Genomic DNA, 21,978 nt, shown 5'->3' with positions numbered 1-21,978 from the left:
TGCAGGCACGTGGAGGTCGGTGTGGAGTGGGATGCGCCTGAGCGGGGCCGGCCTCGGTGGGGGACCAGCTCCAGGCAGGCCTGGCTGAGTGGTGGTGGAGGAGGTGAGACCACGGGGACCAGGGTGTGATGGGCTGTCCCTCCGTGTGTCAGCAGGGCCTGTGTCCCAGGCAGGCTCACCCCACTGACAGGATGGGGTTTGGTGGAGCAGGAAGTTGGGCCAGGCTTGCCTCGGGCGGGCGGGTGGGGTGAGAGGGCCCAGCAGGGTGACCATTAACTCCCTGCTGCTTGGCCCTTGGCCTGAGAGATGATTGCAGCTGCTGCATTTCTGTGGAATCCCACTTCCTGGTCCTGTGACCTGACTGTTTACAAACAGAGCAAACGCCAACTTTCCCAACAGCTTTCCCAACAGCCGGGAGGCCCTTCTTCACTCTCAGGCACCTCCCGCTCCCCCTCTGCCGTCAGGGGCATCCGGCCTGTGTTCTTGGAGGAGCTGCTCAGCCAGCCTCCTGCCTGCCCCCCACCCCCCACCCCTCCGCCTTTCTCCCAGAACGGAGTGAAGAGGCTGGTTTTCAGCCAGATGGACTTGGCCTCACGGGAGGTGTCGCCTTGAGCAGTCACGTCCCCTCCCTGGGCCTCAGTTGCCTTATCTGTAAACGGGGAGAGTAATTCTCATTGATGGTGATTTCTGGGGGTTGACATGACTTGCAGCATCTGTGGGGTCTGACACGGGGCGGGGGGGCGGCGGCAGATGACAAACTGGCTCCCCTCTCCCCCACCTGCCAGCCCTGTGATGGGGACCAGGGCTGGCCCTGCCCGAAAAGGCCCATCTCTAATGGGCTCTACAGGTGGGGCCTGGTCCTTCAGTCCCCATCCAGGGTGTCCCCACCCAGGGCACCTGCCTTGGGCTCACATCCTCCTCCTCCTCCTCCTCCTCCTCCTCCTCCTCCTCCTCCTCCTCCTCCTCCTCCCAGCTTCATCGTTTCTTTGTTCCTTCCAGTTCAGTGAACACCTGCTGGCCGCCCCCAGGGGACGGGCTGGGGAGAGGAGAGGAGAAGGGGCCGTCAGCTTGTGACTCAGGGGGAATCCCCATGTAAAGGGGTGTATGTTTCTTTCTCTCGGGCCCAGAGCCTTTAGTAGAGACCCCTTCTCATCCCTGAGGAGGCAGAGTGCCCCCCACTCTCTAGCCAACATTCTGCCCCCCCATCTCTGCAGGGAAGCCTGCAGGCACCTGGGTGGGACCAAGAAGGGCACTGGTAGGGGTTCTACAAGCAGCTATTCGTTTTGGAACCTCCCAGAATTCTCCCAAGGTGGCCTGCTGGTGCCCAGCCCCCTGCCCGGGCTCCTGCCCATTGTACCAGCACCTGGAGAACCCCACTCCCTCGCCGTGCTGAACAGTAGTCCCTTTATGCCATGAAGTAGGCGGTTTGCACCAAGGCCAGCCACCTGGGCCTCTGCCCTGCCCAGGAACGATCCCCTTCATGGCACAGGGGCATGGGATTGCTGTGGGCATGGGGTGGGGAGGCAAGTCTGTTGCAAGGATGGGGGGGTGGGAGGGACAAGCTATAACCCCCGAGAACACTGCCCTGGTTTCCTGCCCCAGGCAGAGGTCCCGCTTCCTTCCTCAGCCGTTTGCACACTTGGGTTGATTCCTGCTGTGTTCCTAGGGGGAGGTGACTGGGGAGGTGAATGCATGTGGAGGGGAAGGGAGGTGAATGCATGTGGAGGGGAAGGGAGGTGAATGCATGTGGAGGGGAAGGGAGGTGAATGCATGTGGAGGGGAAGGGAGGTGAATGCATGTGGAGGGGAAGGGAGGTGAATGCATGTGGAGGGGACGGGAGGGGAGGTGGAGGTGCCCTGGGCCCGCTGCCTGCTGCATTCCTGTGGGCACACCGGGCCTGGAAACCGGAAGTTCCTGCTGCGCCGCTGAGGGAGGTGGTTATGGGCAGTGACCTGTGTTGGTGGAACTGGTCTGACGTCCTGGGAGGGGCTGAGAGGGAACCGCAGGTGCAGCAGGCGGTGCCCCAGACAGAGCCCGGCTAGCCCAGGGCTCGCACAGGGGCCTGTCCGGTCCAGTCCTGCACGCCTTCCCTCCAGGGCTACTGCTGAGCCCCAGCGAGGGAAGGGAGCACAGGTGGCCGGGAGCCTGGGGGAGGATGGTGGCAAAGGTGGGGGCTGTCTGGAGGCTGTGGCACAATTGTGTTTGGGGGGCTTTGGAACCCTCATTCCCCTCTGGAGCCTCCCTGCCCACCATTGCTTTCCGTGCCTGCTCTGCGGGGGTTGCCACCTCCAGGCAGCCTCCTCTGAGCTCTCTGTTCGGCTGTCACAGCTGTGCTCACGTGGAGGGTGTTAGTCGGATTTCTCCTCATCAAAGCCCTGCCTGTGGGCTGGGAGCCTCTCTGTCCAGCTCTGTCTGTGCCCAGCTGATGGCCCAGGACAGGTGGACGGACAAACACGGGCCTTGGGAAGCCCGGCGCTGTGGTGGCGAGGGGGAGGGTCTGGGCTGCCCTGACCCCTTGGTTTCACTGTCACATAGTGAGACGCCCTAAGCGAGGCGCCGGGCGTGTGCGGGGACCAGTGAAGGGAGGGTGGTGCTGTCACTAATAAACCCTAGCCCGCCTGCAGGCTCTGGAGCTGACTGCCTGAGTTGGAATCTCAGTTCACCTCTTCCTGTGTGGCTCTGAGCAAGTGACTTAACTTCTCTGTGCCTTGGTTTCCTCATCTGTGAAGTGGGGGTGCTAACAGTACCCCTCTGGCTGGGTTGTTTTGAGCAGGTTCCCAGTCACTGTGAGCACTTCCTGTGATTGTTCCATTCAGGGTGCCCGAGATGGCCTCTGGGACCCAGGTGCTGCCGCCTTCAAGTGGTTTCTCTAGGTTAGAGCTGGCGAACCCGAACTCTCCCAGCAGAACCCCAACTCTCCCAGCAGTGGGAGCACTCCCAGACCTCCGCCTCCTCTCTGCTCCCTCCCAGGCTTGTGGATTTGCACCAGACCCATTTTCTGCTACAGCGAGTCAGGGCAATGCTGGGCCTGGAACCCAGGCCTCCTGACTCCTGAGCTCAGTCTGTCTGTCTGTCTGTCTCTCTCTCCCCCCTTCTCCCTCCAGAAAAGTCTGGATCCAGAGCCCTGTTCTGGGGTGGCAGGGCCAGGCTTTGTTGCTCTGTGGGGAGGAGAGTGCTGGGTGGGAGGTTCTGTCCCATTGGTCCACTTACTTGGCTCGTGACTTGAGCATCATCGTCTCCTGGGCCTCAGTGTCCTCCTCTGTGGAATGGGCAGTCGTGTCTCTGTCCAGGGCACTGGCTGGGAGGATCTGACGGGGAGGAGCGCCTGGGAAGTCACCTCTGCTGCTGGCCCTGGAGACGCCAGGCTGCAGTTGTCTCTCCCCGGGTGGGCTGTGGCTGCGGTCATCCAGATAGGAAGCCCCCCCAGCCCCTGTCCTGCTGGTCCTTCTGGACCCCAGGGAGCAGGGCTCAAAGCGCGGCCTGGGAGGTAAGGAGGCAGCAGGAAGGGAGGTGAGACTTCTGATGGCTGCCTCACTGGTTCCTACGACCTGGGGCAGCATTCCTGCAGTCTGTCTCTGGGAAAGCCGCCTGTGGCTGGTCCCTAAACTGGTCACTCTGAGGTCTTATCTGGAGCCGCTCATATCCTCAGAGGAGTGATGGCCCTCGATCTGGCCCGCAAAGCACCGCTCTTCCCAGGCAGAGGTGGCTACAGGGCTCCCCAACACCTTAGTGGGAAGGGATAGCCCTTTGCCCCATTTTCCCTACCTCCTTTGCACAGGGCAGGAAACAGGGGCTCAGAGAGGTTGAGCCACTGGCCCAAAGTTGCACAGCCAATGGTAAATAAGTGGGGAGCAAGAACTTGAATTCTGACTTCCTGACTCTGGAACCCTCTGCTGGCTGCTTTCGGTAGGACCTCAGGAGCTCAGTTGTGGTTGAACTAGCTCCAGCGTTCACCCGCTGAAGTGGAGGCAGGCCCATGCTGTGTGGTGGGCATTGTTCCACTTCTCTGGGCCTCAGTTTGCTCATCTGTAAAATGAGCACAATCCCCACCTCTAAGGATCATGGGGAGGACTGATTATAGCACCAGCAGGATGCCTGGCGCCGGGGAGGTATGTCTTAGTGTTTACCCCTCCCCCCGCCCCACTGTAGCCAGCCCTCCTTGGGGAGCATGCACCCCCTTTAAGCCCTGTGGGGGTGAGGATGCTGATGGGGGAGGGGGGTGGGCCTGAGGTGGGCACTCTGGGAGCTCTGTGGGTGTCTGCTCAGCTCTGTTTGGCCTTTGCTTGCTGTGTGCCCCTGACAAGTCACTGCCCCTCTCTGAGCCTTCGTTCCTCATCTATAAAATGGAATGACAATGTCATACTTCTGAGGCAGAGTGAGGGTCAGATAAACAGCCTGAGGGTATGCCCACAGGGGCATGGTGCGCCATGTCGCTCCCCGCTTCTCCCGCCCTCTGCACTCATCACATGTATGTTTAGTGTGTTCCCCCGTGCCCCCCCCCGGGGGGGCTTCATGACTGTGGGCCTGTGAAGGCTGCGGTGCTGGTCAGGAAGACTCAGGGCAGGAGGAAGGTGGTGGCCCCGGGTCCAGCCCCCCGAAGTCCTTCCACAGTGTTCATTCACTGTGGAGCCTTTGGCAGCGAACAGAGTTCTCCAACCAGGGGGAGGGGGAGGGCCTTCCAGGGAGCACTGGGGGGAGCTGGTTTGGGGAAATCCACTGGCCATGCAGGGGGCCCAGCCTGCAGGGGGAGACAGACGGCGAATCTTACACTCACACTGAGGCCTCCTCTCGGCTTCCCCCCAGGACATCTGCGAGGACCCCCGCCTCTTTGTGGACGGCATCAGCTCCCACGACCTGCACCAGGGCCAGGTGGGCAACTGCTGGTTTGTGGCAGCCTGCTCATCGCTCGCCTCCCGAGAGTCGCTGTGGCAGAAGGTGAGCCTGGGGGGGGGGGGGCGGGGGGGGCTGGGGAAAGGGAGCTCAGCCTGGGCCCTCACTGATCAGCAGTGGGGGGGGGGGGGTGCAGCCAGAACATGCAGGTGAGACTTCATGGGGTTTGTTCCCGGGCGGGTGGGAGGTGACGCCGGGCTCTCCAGCGTCGGCTGAGTGTTAGACCACCTTCCCCTCACCTGCCAGCCTAAGGGCCCTGGGCAGCTGCTGGGAATCTGCTCCCACGGGCATTCTGGTGTGTTTCCTCCCCACTGTGGGCCCGCAGTGTCCCTGGGCCACTTGGCAGAACGTGTCCTTGAGAAATGAGCATGGTTCCAAGATGCTGGTGTTCCGGACCAGCGGCAGAGGGTTTAGGTTGGAAAGCATGCGCGCTGGTCCTTACACTTCGCCCTCTGGCGGCAGCAGTCGGCGGTGCAGCCCTTCTCCGCCTCCTCTCGGGGGAGGCCTGGAAGCTGGAGTAGAGGCGGGGCCTGTGCTCTCCAAAAAATGATCAACAGGGATTGCGTCCTGGGTTCCCATGCCAGCAAATACAAGTCACTGCCTCTCTCTCATCCCTGCCCTTTCCGCTCTTCCTGTAGGGGCGAGCAGCAGGGCCTCAGAAAGAGCACTGGGCATCTCAGTCTTACAAGCTCAGGTGCAAGCCTCAGGCTCACCATTTGGCTTTATAAATGCCCTCATCGGAAAGTCAGGCTACCAGGCAGCTCCCTGTCGGGGAGTCGGGAGGGTGAGAGGAGACAGTGTACTTGGAGGCCTTGTGCAGTGCTCTGTGAACGGTGGCTGCCTTACCCGCGTTAGAACAGTTACTATCCGTAGGTGATCTGGGAATTGTTACCCATCCAATCAGGAGCAGAGTGAGTTTGTTCTCATCCCCTGCGATGCCCCTCAGCCATCAGAGGGAGCTGTGCCTGAGGCTGGGACTGAGGCTGGGACTGGTGGGGCCCTGCTGTCGTATCTTCTGAATGGCGTGTGACTTCTCACAGCCACCCCAGGCGGGCATCCCCGGAGCCCAGCCCCTGGTGGTCCTGTGGGGATAAGGTGGCTTCGGGCTGTAGGGTCCTTGCCAAGGCCACTGGTTCAGCCCACAGACATGGGTACTCTTGGGGTGTCAGAGAGCCACATGTGGGATCGTTGCACTTCTGGGCCTCAAGGCCTAGAGGGGGTTGGGCCCTGAACTGTTCTCGGGGTGGCACTGTCCTCAGGGCTCCAACCACCTTTTCTGATCCCAGAACAAGGCCCCCCTGCCTCTGAGCCCCACCCTCGCTCGGTCAGGACTGGTCTGGGGGTGGAGGTGGCCCACGGATTCCGATAGTGCTGGCCTCACACTTCCCACCCTGCCCTGTCGTCGTTGGGCCCAGCCACTGGCCTGCAGCCCCACAGTCGTCCTGCTGCTGTAAGCATCCTGGGGCCTTCCGTGGGGACGGTGCCTGACCTGCCGTGTCCCCCCCCCGGGGAGTGGGCTGTGGTCATCTGCAGGGAGGAGCCTCAGCTTGCTCCTGGCTCCTGCCCCGGGCTCTGGTGCAGCTGCTCATCTCAGGAGTGGGGAAGGGGCCCAGCACCTGCAGGGCGGCCTGTCCTTGATGTTGTGTGACCGTGCAGACCTGTGTTTGCCTCTGGCCAGAGGTTCCTCCTGCAGAGGTTGGGGCACCTGGCCTGGCTGGAGGCTCCGAGGGCCGGAGGCTGATGTCCAGGACCTCGTGTCCCAGGGCTGTGGCTGGTGGGGTGTTCGGGACTAATTGCTCTCTGCCTCCTGGTGCCGTGGGGCCAGCCTGGGTCTGGGGAGGAGAGGTGAGGCCCTGGGGAGCTCATTACTGTGCCTTCCCTCCCTCCTGTCCCTGCTGACAGGGCCCTGTTTGTTGTCACCCCTCACCCCTGGGCCTGTTGCCCTGCAGAGCCTCCCCTGCCCCACTCTGTTTTCTCTACGGAATGGGTGGGGGCGGCCGCTCAGCCTGACCTGCACCCATGCTTCCCCCACCCACCTTGCTCTGGGATGCTGAGCCTCTGATGCGGGCTTGCCACACCCTTGACGCACATGCCCTTTCTCCAGGATGCTGGTCCGTTACCTCAGTTCTCGATGAAGCCTGAGGCACAATGATGGAAGCCAGCCAGGCCTGGGTTTCGTTCCGACTGGGTTCCTTGCTAGTCATGTGACCTTGGGCAGGTTGCATTCCTTCTCTTGGCCTCAGTGAAAACCTGACCTTTCCAGTCTTCAGGGTTGTGGGGTAATTAAAGGCGCCTGTGTGTGTGTGTGGGGGGGGGGCGGTGGGGGTAGGTCAAGCCCATGGCATAAGGGGCAATTCGCATGCGTTAAACCCCCTCCCTGTCCCTCCTCTGGGCTCTCACCTATTTCTCTGTCTGCGGGACAACTCTTGGCGGTGAGCCTCCCCCACTATGGGATCCCTTGTGGGGGCATTATATCCTCCCACCCTTGACTGTACATTCCTTGGGGCCAAGGCATGGACTCTGGGGGACCACAAGCAGGATGTGACAGTGGGGTGCAGCATGTACCATCACCTCCCCGAGAGGCTGGCGAAGCCCCGGGCATGAGGGCAGGCCTAGTCCCTGCTCTGAGCCATGGGGTGCCCGGGCCCAGGAGGCAGCTGTGCCCCGGCCATAGGAAGCCGCAGTGAGGGCAGTCCCAGTGGAGTGCCTGATGTCTGAGAGGGGTGCAGGACCGGGCTGTCTTTGGTTCCATTTAAATGTTTTCCATCCCACCCCTGCCCCTGTTGGATGAGCAGTTCCCATCAGTAGAAGCTGAACACCTGCCCCCATGCCCTGCAGGTTCAGAGGGGTGGGCATTCTTTGCCCTCAGTGCTGCCTCCAGACCAGACCCTCCCCATGGAAACCCCTACAGGCTCATGCCGTTTGCTCTCCCCCCAGCCCAGCCCACCTTACTGCCATCCCTGCCAACCAGCTACCGTGGCCTCCCGCCCAGGCACCAAGGCCGTGGTACCTCTGATTTCCCAGCCTTCCCCACCCCATCCATCCACAGTCCTGCTGTGTGCCCCTGTGCTGACACCCCACCCTCGCCACCCCAGCCTCAGTTCTTGATAACCTGTCCATCAGCCTTCGCCATCAGCGCCCTTGATCTCCCGTTGCCATGGCGGCCACAGCCTGTGCCTGGACCTGTTCTCCCTGCAGGTCTTCAGCGGAAGGACCCATCTCTCTGGCCTCCCTCTCCAGGCACCCCCCTCACTCCTCCACCCTAAACCGCACTTTTGACCACGTACTCTCTTCCCATCTGTCCATCTCCTTTTTGTTGTCCTTGGTTTGGGGCCCTGTGGTCCGTCATGTCAACTGTTCCCTCACCATCCATCCATCCATCCATCCATCCATCCATCCATCCATCCGTTTGTCCATCCATTCAACCAGCACTTTCCGAGGGCCCTGGTCTAGGTGCTGGCCTAGAGTGATGGACAAGACAGACATGTCCCCTGCCCCCTCGGGGCTTATGGTCCAGTGGAGAGAGAGACAAAAGCTAAGCAAATGTCCAACTGAAAAGCCAGGTTTAGTGCTGGGAAGGAGAGAAACGAGGAAAGAGCAGCCCCTCCCCCAGTAACTCCTCAGCCACGTTGTTCCTTCTCTACTCCCCTGTGAGGGTCGGCCGACTCAGTCTCCCCTCGGTGGTTCTCTCGGATACTCCTGGGGAATTGCTGCCAGCAGCTCCCAGAACAGCCCCCAGGGCTGGCAGGGCCAGGGGCGCTGTCCTCTGCTGTTCAGGAGGCCGGCGATCCCACGGACTGACCTGGCCTCCGTCCAGCAAGGGGCTGTGCTCGTGCTCCCCTGGGCCCTTCGGAGTGTCTCCAGGTGTGCCACCTGGGCCCGGGTCTCTGTCCTGACTCCTGTGTCATGGCAGCAGCTCGCCGCGCCCACCCCCAGCTACACGCACTTACTCCAGTCCTTCCATCTGCCACATGTCCTGGCTAAGGCCCTGGCTCCACCTCAGGCGCAGGGGGTATGGATGTTGGTCAGATTCTTCCGCTGCCTCAGGCTTCCTGGGGAAACGGAGGATGGATACAGGTGGACCAAGAAGTGAGATTCTAGTAGGAGGGAAACCTGGGCATGTGCCTGAGCAGGGCTGAGGCAGAGCCCGAGCACAGGATGCGGCTCTTTGGCCCCTTCATTGTGGCTCTTCCACAAAATACCGACTTCTGTGCATGGGCCACGAAGTTTCAATCGCACGTGGTATTTTGTGGAAGAGCCACACTGAAGGGGCCAAAGAGCCGCATGTGGCTTGCGAGCCGCGGTTTGCCGAGCATGGGTCAGTGGTTCTCCGAGCACAGGCCCCGACCAGAGTCAGCAGCCGGGAGACGTGCCAACGCCCAGGACCCAGCAGAGATCTGTTCAATCAGAAACTCGGTCTCATGTCCTACAGTGTCCTGATGCTCAGTAAAGTCTGAGGGCACAGGTCTCGGTGAGAGACGGTGCTGGGCCGGGGCCCCAGCAGAGGGTATGGTCGGGGAGGGCTCTCGGGCCATCTGGGAGGCAGAATGGAGAGGCCTTGGTGATTGGGTGTGGAGGGTGAGGGCTATGCTGAGTCCAGGATGGCTCCTAGGTTTGGCTTGGGTGACTTCAGATCTCAAATCAGCAGGCCCTCTGGTGCTGTTGCCCCCACCCTCCTGCCGGGGGTCTCCATGCTTGTCTTGCATGCCTCCAGTGAGCACCTGCTCTCCCCCCCCCCCCCTTACTGCCCGGTTTCAGTGCTCCCTTCTTCACAAACAAGCCGCTCCCAGCCCATCCGTGGTAGTCAGGGTGGTTGCCACAGCAGTTGACATCAGCCATCTGGTCCCCGAGGAGCCTGTCACCCTCCCGCCTGCCTGCAGTGCTCCATTACCGCTTCTTCGAGGAGTGGAGAGGTGGCATTTGGGGACTCCCGCCCTCATACACCCCCCATTTTGAGGACTGGGTGGAGCTGGGAGGGCCCAGTGGCCGAGAGGGGAGAGGAGGAGGGGAGGGAGGAAGGGCGGGCGGGGCCCCTCCTTGGTGGCCTCTTGCCTGGGCAGGGAGGCCCCAGCCCATTCGGCTCCTGGACCGCAGCAGAGGCAGCAGCAGCACCTGGGCCATGGCCGAGGACGGGCCGAAGCAGCCGCAGATCAGCATGCCGCTGGTCCTGGATGAGGCCCTGACCAAGCAGATGCGGCTGCGCGTGGAGAGCCTGAAGCAGCGCGGGGAGAAGCGCCAGGACGGGGAGAAGCTGCTGCGGCCGGCGGAGTTCGTGTACCGCCTGGACTTCCTCCAGCAGCAGAAGCTGCAGTTTGAGCGCTGGGACGTCCTGCTGGACAAGCCGGGCAAGGTCACCATCACGGGCACCTCCCAGAACTGGACGCCCGACCTCACCAACCTCATGACGCGCCAGCTGCTGGAACCCGCGGCCATCTTCTGGCGCATGGAAGGCTCGGACGCCATGGATTGGAACGAGGCCGACGCCCTGGAATTCGGGGAGCGCCTGTCGGAGCTGGCCAAGATCCGCAAGGCCATGTACTTCCTCATCACCTTCGGCGAGGGCGTGGAGCCCGCCAACCTCAAGGCCTCCGTGGTCTTTAACCAGCTCTGAGGCAGCTGCCCACTGCCGCCCCCTGCTCTCGCCCATCTGCCCTGCCCCCTGCTCCCGCCCCCAGGTGTGTATTTGGGGACCTGTTTCTAGTTGCTGTCCTGTGCTCAGCGTGGCCAGGACCCCCAGGCCTGTGTCCTCCCTCCTCTCCTCTCCTGGTGCGGGCGCTCCTGCTCAGGGAGGAAGATGCGAAGGCTCTGTAGTCTAGAAGCTGAACTGGCTGCCGCTGCTTGTGCTGTAGACCCGGAGGCCAGGCCGGGGCTAGTGCGGGAGGATGGAGTGAGTGTCCGTGGGCACCTGCCTTCTCTGTGCCTCACTGTCGGGAGAGAGACCGAGGGAGACCGAGGGAGACCGAGGGAGACAGACACAGACACAGACAGGGATCCGAAGAACCAGCCATCGGCTTCCTCTGCAGGCGGGGAGACGGAGACGGAGACGGAGACAGCAGAGCGGCTCCTCGGGAATCCAGCAAACAGGCATTTGCTGCCCGTCCGGCCACATCCAGGAAGGTGCTGCCCCTGGCCTGGGCCTGGTGTGAGCGCCTCGGGGGCCCTCGGGACGTTTGGGCAGTGAGGACTGGCTGGCACGCTGGAGGCTATTCGGACCAACCTTCTTGCTCTTCTGAGAATGACTGCAGGAGGGAGCGCGAAGGGGAGCATAAAAGTCATGCAGAGATGACCTATCTATACATGTGCATCTACGCTGAGAGAGAGCACGCTGCCTTCACATGGATATATTCTAGAGTCTATGCCTGCCCTGTGGCCACCTGACCTGAGATGATCTATGATAGGATTGCCCAGCTGGCTCACGCCTGGCCCGTAGCAGGGGCTTGGTCAGCATGACCTTAGGGAGCGGGGCTTCCTGAGCTGGGAGGCTCTGAGGTTCATACTGTGAAGGGGAAAGTGTAGTATAGGGGTTCCCTCTGCCTGGGGAGCTGGGTGGAGGGGTCCAGAGCCCTGGAGCTGGGACGGTAGGTTCTAGGGCCTTGGATGTCCCTGTTGGGACGTCAGCTTCCCAGCTCACGGGCCAGAGGAGGTGAGTGTGCCGCCTGTGTGCCATCTCTGGCATCTGTGGTGGAGCTGAGGGGTGGGGGCGGCCTGCCAGAGCAGTTGTGATGGCCGATGGTGGAAGCAGGCTGCAGGGGGCCGCGCACTGTGATGGGAGGACACCGGCCTCGGGTCACTGGGCACAGTCCACCCACCGAACAGGGAACACGAGACATGTTATCAGCAGACTCAGTGCTCCCCAAGCCTCACGCCCCTGCACAGGCCCAGCGAACCCCCTTTGAAGGAGGGGCCTGGCCCGCCTGGCATCAACTGAGGGCACCTCAGGAAGTGCCCCCAACACCCTGCCACAGGCCAGCCCCGGCTTTTGTCAGGGACGTGCCCTGTCAGGGACGTGCCTTGACATTTCCCTCACAATGCAGAGCCCTCAGGGGGTTGAGGTCCTGGGAACAGATGCACTGAGAGGTGGCGGTCAGAGCCCTCCCCACTGTCCACGGCTGCTGGCAGGCGGGCCCCCACTTTGGAGGTGTGGGTGGAAGTCTGGATTCCTCAGGTGGGAGACTGGCTGTGGTGTGGGGTACGGTCCTTTGTAACGCGGCTCTGGCCTGTCCGGGATGTGCTTAAAGTCCTGGCATTGCCTGCTTTGCTTCCCCACTGACTATTGGGGGAGGCCAGGCCCCTGGGGCTGGCCCTGCCCCCTGCCTCTTTGCTTGCCCTCTCCCTGCAGCTCTGGGGACCCTCTTTGGCAGACTAACCACCTGTACCCCCACCCTGCCCTGTGCATGACCCCAATAAAGCCAGTGAGCCCCTGCCTCTGTGGTGTGCAGTCTCTCGCCGTGAGCCACCCTCCCCTCAGGAGCTCTGCCTTAGCCCCGTCCCCTCACAGCCCAGAGCACCCCTCCCCAGGCCTCTCCCACACTCCCAGCACCCCTCCTGCTGCTTCCTGGGATGAGGCCCAGCGTGGTCAGGTGACTGGCCCATGGTCAGGCAGCAGGAAGGAGTTTAGAACGAGGTCTCCTGACACCCGCCCGGGAACCAGTGCCCCTGATGCCCGGGAACCAGTGCCCCTGACGGCATTTTCTCCAGTGGCCCCAGACCAGCCTCTGTGTGGGGCCTGCAGAGCCGGGCTGAGGCCACCAGGAGGCACCGTCTGGTTCAGGAGGTGGGGCCCCAGGGGATGGGTGGGATGCACCAGGCTGTGCTCAACCTGGCAGGCGGGCTGGGTGGTGCAGATGGGACAGGGGCGTAGCTAGGGGGTGGGGTTAGGCCTGGGCCCAGGTTTCACCCGACCTCCTCACCAATTTGCTGCCTGTCCTCAGCCATCTCCCAGCCTCGGCCTCTCTGGAGGGGGCAAGCTGCTCCTGTGAAGTCCTTTCCGCCCTGCCCGCTGACCAGATAAGACGGATATTTCCCATCCCAGTGTCCCATCTGAGCCTTCCTCAGAGCTCTGGCCCTTGCCATCTCTAGCTCACTCCGTTTTGGGGCAAAGACAGAGGCCTGAAGGAGGAAGCAGAGGGCGGGGACCGGGCTCGGTCTGTGGCCTCTGGCTCCACGACCTGCCCCCTGGGATGAGCAGAGGCGATGCCTCCACCTACCTGAAGGCCTGGTCTCGGGCGAGGCTAGTTCCTTCCCAGAGGCCTGGTCTCGGGCGAGGCTAGCTCCTTCCCAGAGGCCTGGTCTCGGGCGAGGCTAGCTCCTTCCCAGAGGCCTGGTCTCGGGCGAGGCTAGTTCCTTCCCAGAGGCCACGGTCAGACCCTGCTTCAGAGCCCACACTGGGGGTTTTGCTTGCGAACAACCCCCTGCTTCGAAAGGCTCCCCCCACCAGGTCTCACATGCCTGTTGTCCACCCAGAGCCCTCCGCAGAGCCTGGGCACACACCTGCGGGAGTCCAGGTCAGCCCTGCCCAGCAGGATTTGAGCCCAGCCACTTGGGTCGAGGTTGGACTCCACTGGGACAATCCTGGGAGCATCCAAGGACCGGGGAGACCAGGGGGCGCTGTGGTGCACCCATTAATGGGGCCCAGAGGTCTCTGAGTGATTCTGCAGTGAGTGCTGGTTCATGGGGTCCCCTGGGTGTGTGTGTGTGGGGGGGGGGGGGTCCAAATCCCACACAGCTTTTACCTCGCTGCCTGGTCAGGCCAACTGAGTGCCTTGACCCCTCAGGCCTCCCTTTCCCATCTGCACAGGGGGCTGTCGGGAGGCTTGCTTTTCTCCTTTGTGGGGGAGGTTGACTGGGTCACCCCGGCTCCCTCCCACCCCCGAGGTTTGTGAATTGTGTGCGTGCACCACACACTCCCTACACCAACAGGGATGACCCTTCATGCGTGCACAGCCCTCCACAGTCTATGCAGCACCTCCCAGGCCATGATCCGCCTTGGTCCCCACAACAGTCCTGGAGGGAGGGCAGGTAGGTGCGGGCACCAGAAAGGTGGTCCAGTCCAGACTCAGGTCCCTGCCGGGCAGTGCAGCTGGTGCTTGTCCCCGGGTGTCCCGGTCACCGTCAGCCAGGGCCTCGCAGAAGCCTGGGGATTGCCCTCTCAGGAAGACACAGCCGGCCGTGGAGCTGGGCCAGGCCCTGCCCGGGTGCTGGGATCCTGGCAGGAGTGAGACACCCCCTGCCCTCCAGGAGCTCCCCTCAGGGGGCAGGGAAGGAGGAGGAGCTGCCCGGTGGTGCCCAAGGGGGTGTGAGGTCAGGAGGCCCCTGCAGGGTGCGGCTCAGCTATCCCCGAGGGACAGGGAGCAGGGCGGGTGCCTGCAGGGAGCCACACATGCATAGCTGAGGTGGCTAATGCCTCACAGGGTGTGGGTTCTGTGGGGCCCCAGGGAGGCAGTGTGCAGGGGTGAGGTTGAGAGCCAGCACAGCCGCCCCTCACAGGCTTTGAATGCCCAGCCAGGGAGCCGGTGCCCCTGGTGATGGGCATTTCAACCGTAGACAGCCAAGAAGAGGGAGGCAGCCTAATGAGCTGCCCGTACCCATCCCTTCATTTCAACAATTGTCAACTCACGGCCCATCTCTTTTCCTCTGCCCCCCTCCCCCCAGGAGACATCTGTATGTATAAAAGCCTAAGCAACCGTTATGACCAGACGACTGGCCAGTAGCTATGACATGCACTGACCACCAGGGGCCAGATGCTCAACACAGGAGCTACCTCCTGGTGGTCAGTGTGTTCCCATAGCCAGCCAACCTCCCTCGGTCCCTACCCCTGGCTGCCCTGATCGGCCCGATTGGCCCCAATCGCCAGCCAGGCCAAGTGACCCACCCGTGCACGAATTTGTGCACCGGGCCTCTAGTATCATTATATTTCTGGAGGCGTTTCTGAATGATAACGACTTGTTTCAAATAAAACAAAGAACCCTCACAGTAATAATATAGCACAACTAAATTTTACACTAACTTTTTAATATCATCAAATATCCAGGAAATCTTCTGATGTACAATCTGTGCCTTAAACGTGTGTGTTACAGTTTGTTTGTTCGAAGGAGATCCAGGTCTGCCACTGCACCTGGCTGCTCCCACGTCACCTTTCAGTGTTTTCCTTGCCGACTATTTGCTGAAGAGCCGCAGTCCTGTGCAGTTTCCCGCAGCAGCAGGGCCCCCTTGGCTGCAGTTCTGCTTTTTGCCGTTTCAGTTACCCATGGTCAACCGTGGTCCGAAAATATTAAAAGGAAAATTCCAGAAATAAACAGTTCACAAGTTTTAAATTGAACGTTGTTCTGAGTAGCGTGGTGAGCTCTTGTGCTGTCCCCTCCCTCCCGCCTGGATGTGAGTCATCCCTTTGTCCCGTGTATCCTCGCGGGGTAAGCAGCCTGTCTGTTAGTCGCTTAGCGGCCGTCTCGGTTTTCAGGTCAACTGTCCCAGCATCAAAGTGCTTGTCTGTCAACGGTGCCTAATGTATAAGTTGGGCTTTATCGTAGGTGTGCATGTATAGGAAAAAATGATACAGGAAAAATAGAGTTTACAGCTACTAAGTATAAACTTTTCCTAAATTAATATCTCACTCTGCCTGACTTATAACTTTAGCTTTATCGTAGGTCTGAGTGCACAGGAAAAAACAGAATAGATAGGGTTTGGTACTAGCTGCGGCGTCAGACATCCACCGGGGTCGTGGAATGCTCCCTGCGGGGAGGCTAAGGCGGGGAGGGGCTCCTCTCTCAGGATTTGCTGGCTTTGTGTTCATGGCTGGATCAGGTTCAGACTCAAATTCTCTTTGGCACAACTGCTTCACAGGCGATGGTCGCTCAGGAGGCGCGTCGTGTCTGGTCATCTCTCTGTTCTGTGATGCTAGAAGCCATGATTTCATAAATCCACTGGTTGCAAAATAGTGGGTGTCTAAAACTCCCATGTCTTTCTCATTTCTTAGCCGGAATTCATCCCCAGATATAAAGCTCCCTTCGTGTGCTATTGGTCCCCCCGTGGGACAGTTTGTGCGCAAAAGGCAGCACAAACCTCCCATTCTTTCCCTTGATGTTCCAGGCTCAAAAGCATGAGCTGATTCCCCGCCATCCTCCAGTAGTGACTAATAGTTTGTGTTTCATCATGAGCTCATGGCGGTGAATGTATTTGACATGTTTTCATCCATCGACGCTGTTATCCTTGTTGCTGCTCGGATTGGCCGGCCGTTGGAGCCTCTTCAAGTCGGTCCCGAATCCTTTGATGTGGCTCCAGGGGCTTTGGTTTCTCCCTTGGTTTCGGGCTTGGTCTGATGTTGTTAGGAAGGGAGTGGAGGTTGTGTGCCTGTGAAGTGCTCCTTCTCCGACAGTCTTATCCCCCTGGCTTGGCACCCCAGCAGACAGCGGGGGGGCGTGGGGGAGGCTGGAAAGCTGGCCTGGGGCCCACCCCCTGCCTGGTCCAATGGCTGTGATGCAGAAGGGGGAAGGAGGCCCAAGGGATCTCCCACTCCAGGTCTCTAGGCCCTGGAGCCTTATTAGAGCTTCTTGAGCCGCAGAGGGCTCAAAGCCAAGCCCTGGCTTTGGCTAATGATCCTCCCGCTGCCCCAGCAGGCCCTCCCGGTGCCCTGTGAGGGCTCCTCTTCCTCCCTCCTCAGCCCCCCTCCCCGTCTCCCCGCTTCGTGTCCCCTCCCCCATTCCCATGCAGTCCAGGGCTTTCAGAGCCGGGAGGAGCTGAGCAGCCTGTAGTGGCCACGCCAGTGTTCTCAGCTTTGGACTCCCCGTCGCTCTGTGCCCTTGGGCAGCCCCTTGCTACTCGGTGGGCCTCAGTCTTCCCGCCTGTGTAGTGGGGATGGCACCCCACCCTGCGTGCGCCCTATTCTGTGCACAACTTTCTGTCCTGAGCGTGAAGCAGGAGAGAGTGCTGGGGTCAGTCTGGAGCTTTTACTTAGCAAGGGCACAGAGGGGCTCGGACGGGAGGAAGGAGGCAGGAGGGATTGGCCCAGCCAGTCTCAGGCCACGGCTGGGTTCCAGACGCTGCGCCAGGCTCCGGAGCCCTGAGTGTGAGTCCTGCCTCCCTCGCTGTGGCCCTGGGCGGCTCTGCCAGCAGTGTCTGTACATTGTCCCAGAAGACAGCAGCGAGGGTCAGGGTGATGGAGTAAACAGCGGCCCTGCGCCTGGCACCGCAGTCCTGGCCCCTCCCGGCTCCTTCATGACCGTGACGCCTCTCACTGTGCTTAGCGTTTTCATTTTCTTGGTCTTGAATGTCCCACTAGGGAGCATGTCTCTTTCCCAACATCCCTGCTGATGGTATGAGGCGTATAAACAAAAACATCTTTAATGAGTGTGGGGGCTGGGATGGCCTCTGGCTGAAGTCTCTGGGCTCGGGCCCGCCCGGCCTGGGTTACAGCCTCCCGATGCGCGTCTGGCTCCCCAGCCTGGATGCCTGCGCGTCCGCCCCGGTCCTGGGAGTGGTTTCCTTCTAGAAGGAGCTGCACATGGTCCCGATGGTGCTCGGCCCCTCTAGTCTCCTGGTTAGCAGGGCCAGCAGGTCCCCCTGGCTCGGCAGGATAGAGTTTTCCCTTTCCCGCCCACCTCCTGATGCCCATGTTGCCACTGTTTGTCCTTGTCTGTGCGGGGACATTTCACTGCCACTTCTCAGGACACGTGCTCAGAAGCTGCTGCTGCCGCCCCCAGGCCGGGCCCTGCACCCCTTCTCTCCGAGGCCCGAACGCACCCTGTGCGCCTGCCTCTCCCACGAGACTGGGAGCTTCCTGCGGGCAGGGCCACGTCTGATTCATCTGGGTCCTCGGTGGCAGCATGGGGCCGAGCGAAGAGCAGTCCTCCCTGATGAAGAATACGTATATTTTCTAGCTGTGTGACCCTGGACAAGTTACTTGCCCTCTCTGAGGCTTGATTTTTTTTTCATCTGTAAAGTAGGGATGAATAATTGTAATCTACCCAGGGGGTTATTGTGGAAGTGAAACTGACATGGCACTCACAGGCTTGCTGCCTGGCATTTCAAGATGCTCCATAATAAGAATTGTTATTAGAGTTCCATGTAATGCTCGTGAATTTGTTCATTTAGGCAACACATGTTTACCAAGCACCCTCTCTGGACCAGGCTCTGGGCGAGGTGCTGGGGGACAGCAGTGACCAAAGACTGGTGTGTCCCTGCCTTCAGAGAGCTGACATTCCAGGGACGGAATCAGACCTGTTCATGCCATCACATACGTGTTTAATGATAACGGGAATAAGTACCTCAGAGGAGAAGTACCAGAAGCCATGAGACTGATGGACAGGGGTCCTGGCCGAGTCCGAAGGGTCTAGGAGGGCTTCCTGGAGGAGGAGGGTGGACCCTAAAGGACAAGTGAGAGTCAGCTGGAGGAAGAACAGAGAATGAGCCTGGAGCAGGGAGCGGGGTGGGGGTGGGGGTGGGGGTCGGGTCAGAAACCAGGCTGGGAGGTGGTGCAGGGGGCGGAGCACCTTAGGTGTTTTTTCAGGAACGTGGAGACCAGAAAGCTCACTCTGCTGCTGTGTGGGGTGAAGGCAGATGTGGCTGCTGATGCTGTTAGTGTCCTGGGTGGGCGAGGAGATGGGAGACTGGACCAGGGGTTGCTGGGGGAAGGACAGGAGGCGATGGGTTTTAGCAGAATGGAGGAGCTAGGATTGGCCTGATTGGATGGACAGGGGGAGGAGGCCAGCGTGGTTGCCAACTCCTGTCGCAGGCTGGGGGGCGGGGGAGAGGGAGGGGGTGTGACATTCACCAGGTAGGGACTGGGGTGGATATATGCTTGGGGGGGGGGGGCGGTGGGCGGGAGCGGGGAGAAGCAGATGGAGGCACGAGGACGGAGGGGACGCTCATAGGATCTTAGAATGACAGCTGGAAGGAGACAAGGGAGCCTCCAACCACTGCAGAGAAAGGGAAGGATTTGCCCAAGTCCCACCTTGTTCATGGCAGAATGGGCATCGAACCCAGTATTCCTTTCCATCTGGAAGCATGCCCCCCCATTTCCCCAGGAAGCCAGATGTGACCTCAGTGTGTCCCCATCATGTCTCCCCCCTCCAGGTCATCCCAGACTGGAAGGAGCAGGAGTGGGACCCCGAGAAGCCTGATGCCTACGCGGGCATCTTCCACTTCCATTTCTGGCGCTTTGGGGAGTGGGTGGATGTGGTCATTGACGACCGGCTGCCCACCGTCAACAACCAGCTCATCTACTGCCACTCCAACTCCCCCAACGAGTTCTGGTGTGCCCTGGTGGAGAAGGCCTATGCCAAGTAGGTGCCAGCAGGGGCAGGAGGGCAGGTGGCCAGGCCGGGGTGGCACTGCTGCTGGGCTCCACATGGGTTCCTTTAGCCAGGGCTCCCGGAGGGCAGGGGCTGGTGCAAAGCCACACAGCATGCTCAGAGCCCGGGCACCCAGGGCACGGCCCGCTGAGCCTATGCTGGGTGAAGTGGAGGCCTGGACTGAAGGCCCTCTGGGTACCGGGTTGTCAAGTCCCCACAACCAACCCACATTGGGAGGAATAGTTACTCCCACTTACACCTGAGAAGACGGAGGTCCAGGACGGTTTCCTGCCAGTGGCCGGGGCGGAGCCAGCACCCACATTCCGGTCGGTGGTTCTTCCCCTAAGATCCTCCCTGGAGGCCTTGTTGGGGATGTGGTCTCTGAGTCTGGGCCGGCTCACCGGCCTCCCTCTTGTCCATCCATCCTTCTACCTGACTGACCGTCCATCCATTTGTTCTGTCTTTGCTGCCCTCCTCCTCCTGCTCTGTGCCAGACCCTGGGTCCCCAGCCCGGGCATGAGCAAGGGTTTGCTAAGCTGTTGGGGCATAGCGACCTGCCCAGGCGTCAGCAGGGCAATGGCAGGCCTGGGGCAGGAGGGCCACCGCTGGGTCCTAGCACCTGGTAGGGTGCATATAGTAGATGCTCATTCGTTTTTAAATGAATGCACTGAAACATCATCGGAACCCGGCTGCGTTGTTTTTTCAAATAGCATGTCCCGGCCACAGGAGCGCTTCGTAGTCTTCTGTTCAGTGGCTGCTGACTGTGCAGCGTTAGCTTTTAAAACCAAGTCCCTGTTGTTAGACCATTTGGGTGATTTCTCGTTCTACATGATTACAAATAATGTTACTCATCCAGATCGATGTGTCAAAAGACACATGAGCTTTTAACGCTTTGGAAAAGAATTGATAGACTTCTGGGCAGCTAACTTCTGAAGATGGGCCGCTAAGTCTAAGGGGCACTGGAGTGACAAGGTGGGGTGGCTCATGGGACACACGTTGGCTCTGCTGTGGCTGCTGTGTGACCGGAGCGGTTTGCTTGACCTCTCTGAGCCTCAGAATCGCCCCTGTAGTGTGAAGGGCTTAGAGTGGCTGGGGAGCGTGAGCTGGGAATTCTCTCCACGTTGCCCCCAGGCTGGCGGGCTGTTACCAGGCCCTGGATGGAGGCAACACGGCGGATGCGCTGGTAGACTTCACAGGTGGCGTTTCTGAGCCCATCGACCTCGCTGAGGGGGACTTTGCCAATGATGAAGCCAAGAGGAACGCACTCTTTGAGCGCATGCTGAAGGTGCACAGCCGGGGAGGCCTCATCAGTGCCTCCATCAAGGTGGGAACACCGAGCCAGACCCCAGAGGGGGCCCCTCCCCTTCATCGACTCTAATCGGGTGGGAGGTGGCTGTGGTGTCCCAGGCAGAGGCCCTGCCCCGGTTGGTTCATAAGTCCAGACCCTCAGCCCCATGGGGGAGGGGAGCAGTTGGCGGGTGCAAGCCCCTCCCGGTGCTGGGCAGCCCGAGCCGCCTGCCCCCGCCCCCTCCGCTCTGAAATGCCTCGCCCACACTGTTTGACCAGCACCCTCTTTCCTGGCCCTCTCAGATTGGGGCGAATGGTGTCTATACATGTGAGGTCCCTCAGTCAGAATCTGGGGCATCACAAACTATGAGGTGACTGGGGGAGGGGAGGGAGCCAGCTGCCTGCTGGCACAGGCCTGGGCGCGTCGTCTCATTCCGTTGACTGCTCGTGCTTCCTTGGGAAAGCTGGGACTCAGTGAAGGCAGAATTTGAGTCCAGGTTTGGCTGATCCAGGGGTGTGGGGCTGCCATTCTCTCCCCGTTCTGTAGGGGGCGCTGGGCCCCTGGCTCCACCTGCAGCCTGACAGGGCCCTGCCTCCCTGAGCCACCTCGCCCTCACCCTCCTCCGCAGGCCGTGACAGCAGCAGACATGGAGGTCCGCCTGGCCTGCGGCCTGGTGAAAGGCCACGCCTATGCCATCACCGACGTGCGCAAGGTGCGCCTGGGCCATGGCCTGCTGGCCTTTTTCAAGTCCGAGAAGCTGGACATGATCCGCCTGCGCAACCCCTGGGGCGAGCGAGAGTGGAACGGGCCGTGGAGCGACACGTGAGGCCCGGGGCGGACCACGGGCGGTGGTGGGGTGGCTTGGTGTGAGGGCTCGGGCGAGGACAGGTGGGCTTCCTGGAGGAGGCGGGTCCAGGGCTGGGTCTTGAAAGATCTGGGAGTTAGATGGCCTTAGGAGACTACTTTAGAGTGGGCACCTGGGGGTGGATTCAGCATACACAAAGGCCTGGGGGTGGGGAGGTAGAGACCAATCTGGCCAGTGAGGGGGGAGGAAAGCAGGGAGGGAGGCCACCGGGGGTGAGGGTGGGGGTGACCGCTCTGTGCTTGGTGAACAGAGACCAGGCCCCCAGTAAAGGAGCCCCTCCACTGAGGGTCTTGCCCCCCTGCTCCCTCAGCCTGCAGCTCTGCTCCCTGACCTTCAGGCCCTGCCCGCGGTTACCTGTGGAAGTGGGCAGACGGCGTCTTAGAGGGGGGCTGGGCACACCCCAGGTGCCCACCCACACCCACCCTGATGGAGGCCTGGTGCACACATCCCTCGTCCTCCTTGCCCTTGCTGGGGGGCCCTGGTGGGGTCCCTCCCCTTACCCTCTCCTGTTCCCTTCCCCTGTGCTCGCACCCCAGCTCAGAGGAGTGGCGGAAGGTGAGCAAGAGCGAGCGGGAGAAGATGGGTGTGACTGTGCAGGATGATGGCGAGTTCTGGTGAGTGTGCTCTTGCCCCGGGTGGAGGTCCGGGGC

At 61.0% G+C, this 21,978-nt stretch overlaps 2 protein-coding genes across 3 annotated transcripts in view; both read left to right on the top strand.

Annotated features, from left to right (window-relative positions):
* Nucleotides 1–21,978, top strand: part of CAPN5 (calpain 5) — a 52,465-nt gene that overhangs the window by 20,246 nt on the left and 10,241 nt on the right. Inside the window, exons 3-7 of one of the 2 annotated variants that reach the window (XM_059708373.1) lie at nucleotides 4,804–4,935; nucleotides 18,958–19,166; nucleotides 20,307–20,499; nucleotides 21,092–21,285; nucleotides 21,865–21,942. In XM_059708373.1, the coding sequence (XP_059564356.1) occupies nucleotides 4,804–4,935; nucleotides 18,958–19,166; nucleotides 20,307–20,499; nucleotides 21,092–21,285; nucleotides 21,865–21,942 (806 nt within the window). The remainder of the gene's footprint in view (nucleotides 1–4,803; nucleotides 4,936–18,957; nucleotides 19,167–20,306; nucleotides 20,500–21,091; nucleotides 21,286–21,864; nucleotides 21,943–21,978) is intronic. The other variant, XM_059708376.1, reaches the window with a different exon arrangement.
* On the top strand, nucleotides 9,214–12,308 carry OMP (olfactory marker protein). The gene has a single exon (XM_059708372.1). The coding sequence runs from the start codon at nucleotides 10,010–10,012 to the stop codon at nucleotides 10,499–10,501; it is 492 nt and encodes a 163-aa protein (XP_059564355.1). The 5' UTR covers nucleotides 9,214–10,009; the 3' UTR covers nucleotides 10,502–12,308.

Source organism: Myotis daubentonii, chromosome 9, assembly GCF_963259705.1.
Source record: "Myotis daubentonii chromosome 9, mMyoDau2.1, whole genome shotgun sequence".
In the NCBI taxonomy this organism is placed as follows: domain Eukaryota; kingdom Metazoa; phylum Chordata; class Mammalia; order Chiroptera; family Vespertilionidae; genus Myotis; species Myotis daubentonii.
The sequence above is the reverse complement of the archived record's forward strand: the minus strand, read 5'-3'. Positions and strand labels throughout refer to the sequence as shown.

Bases quoted from the DNA above. Each gene is read 5' to 3' on its own strand.
- OMP (XM_059708372.1), top strand. From the start codon at position 10,010: ATGGCCGAGGACGGGCCGAAGCAGCCGCAGATCAGCATGCCGCTGGTC.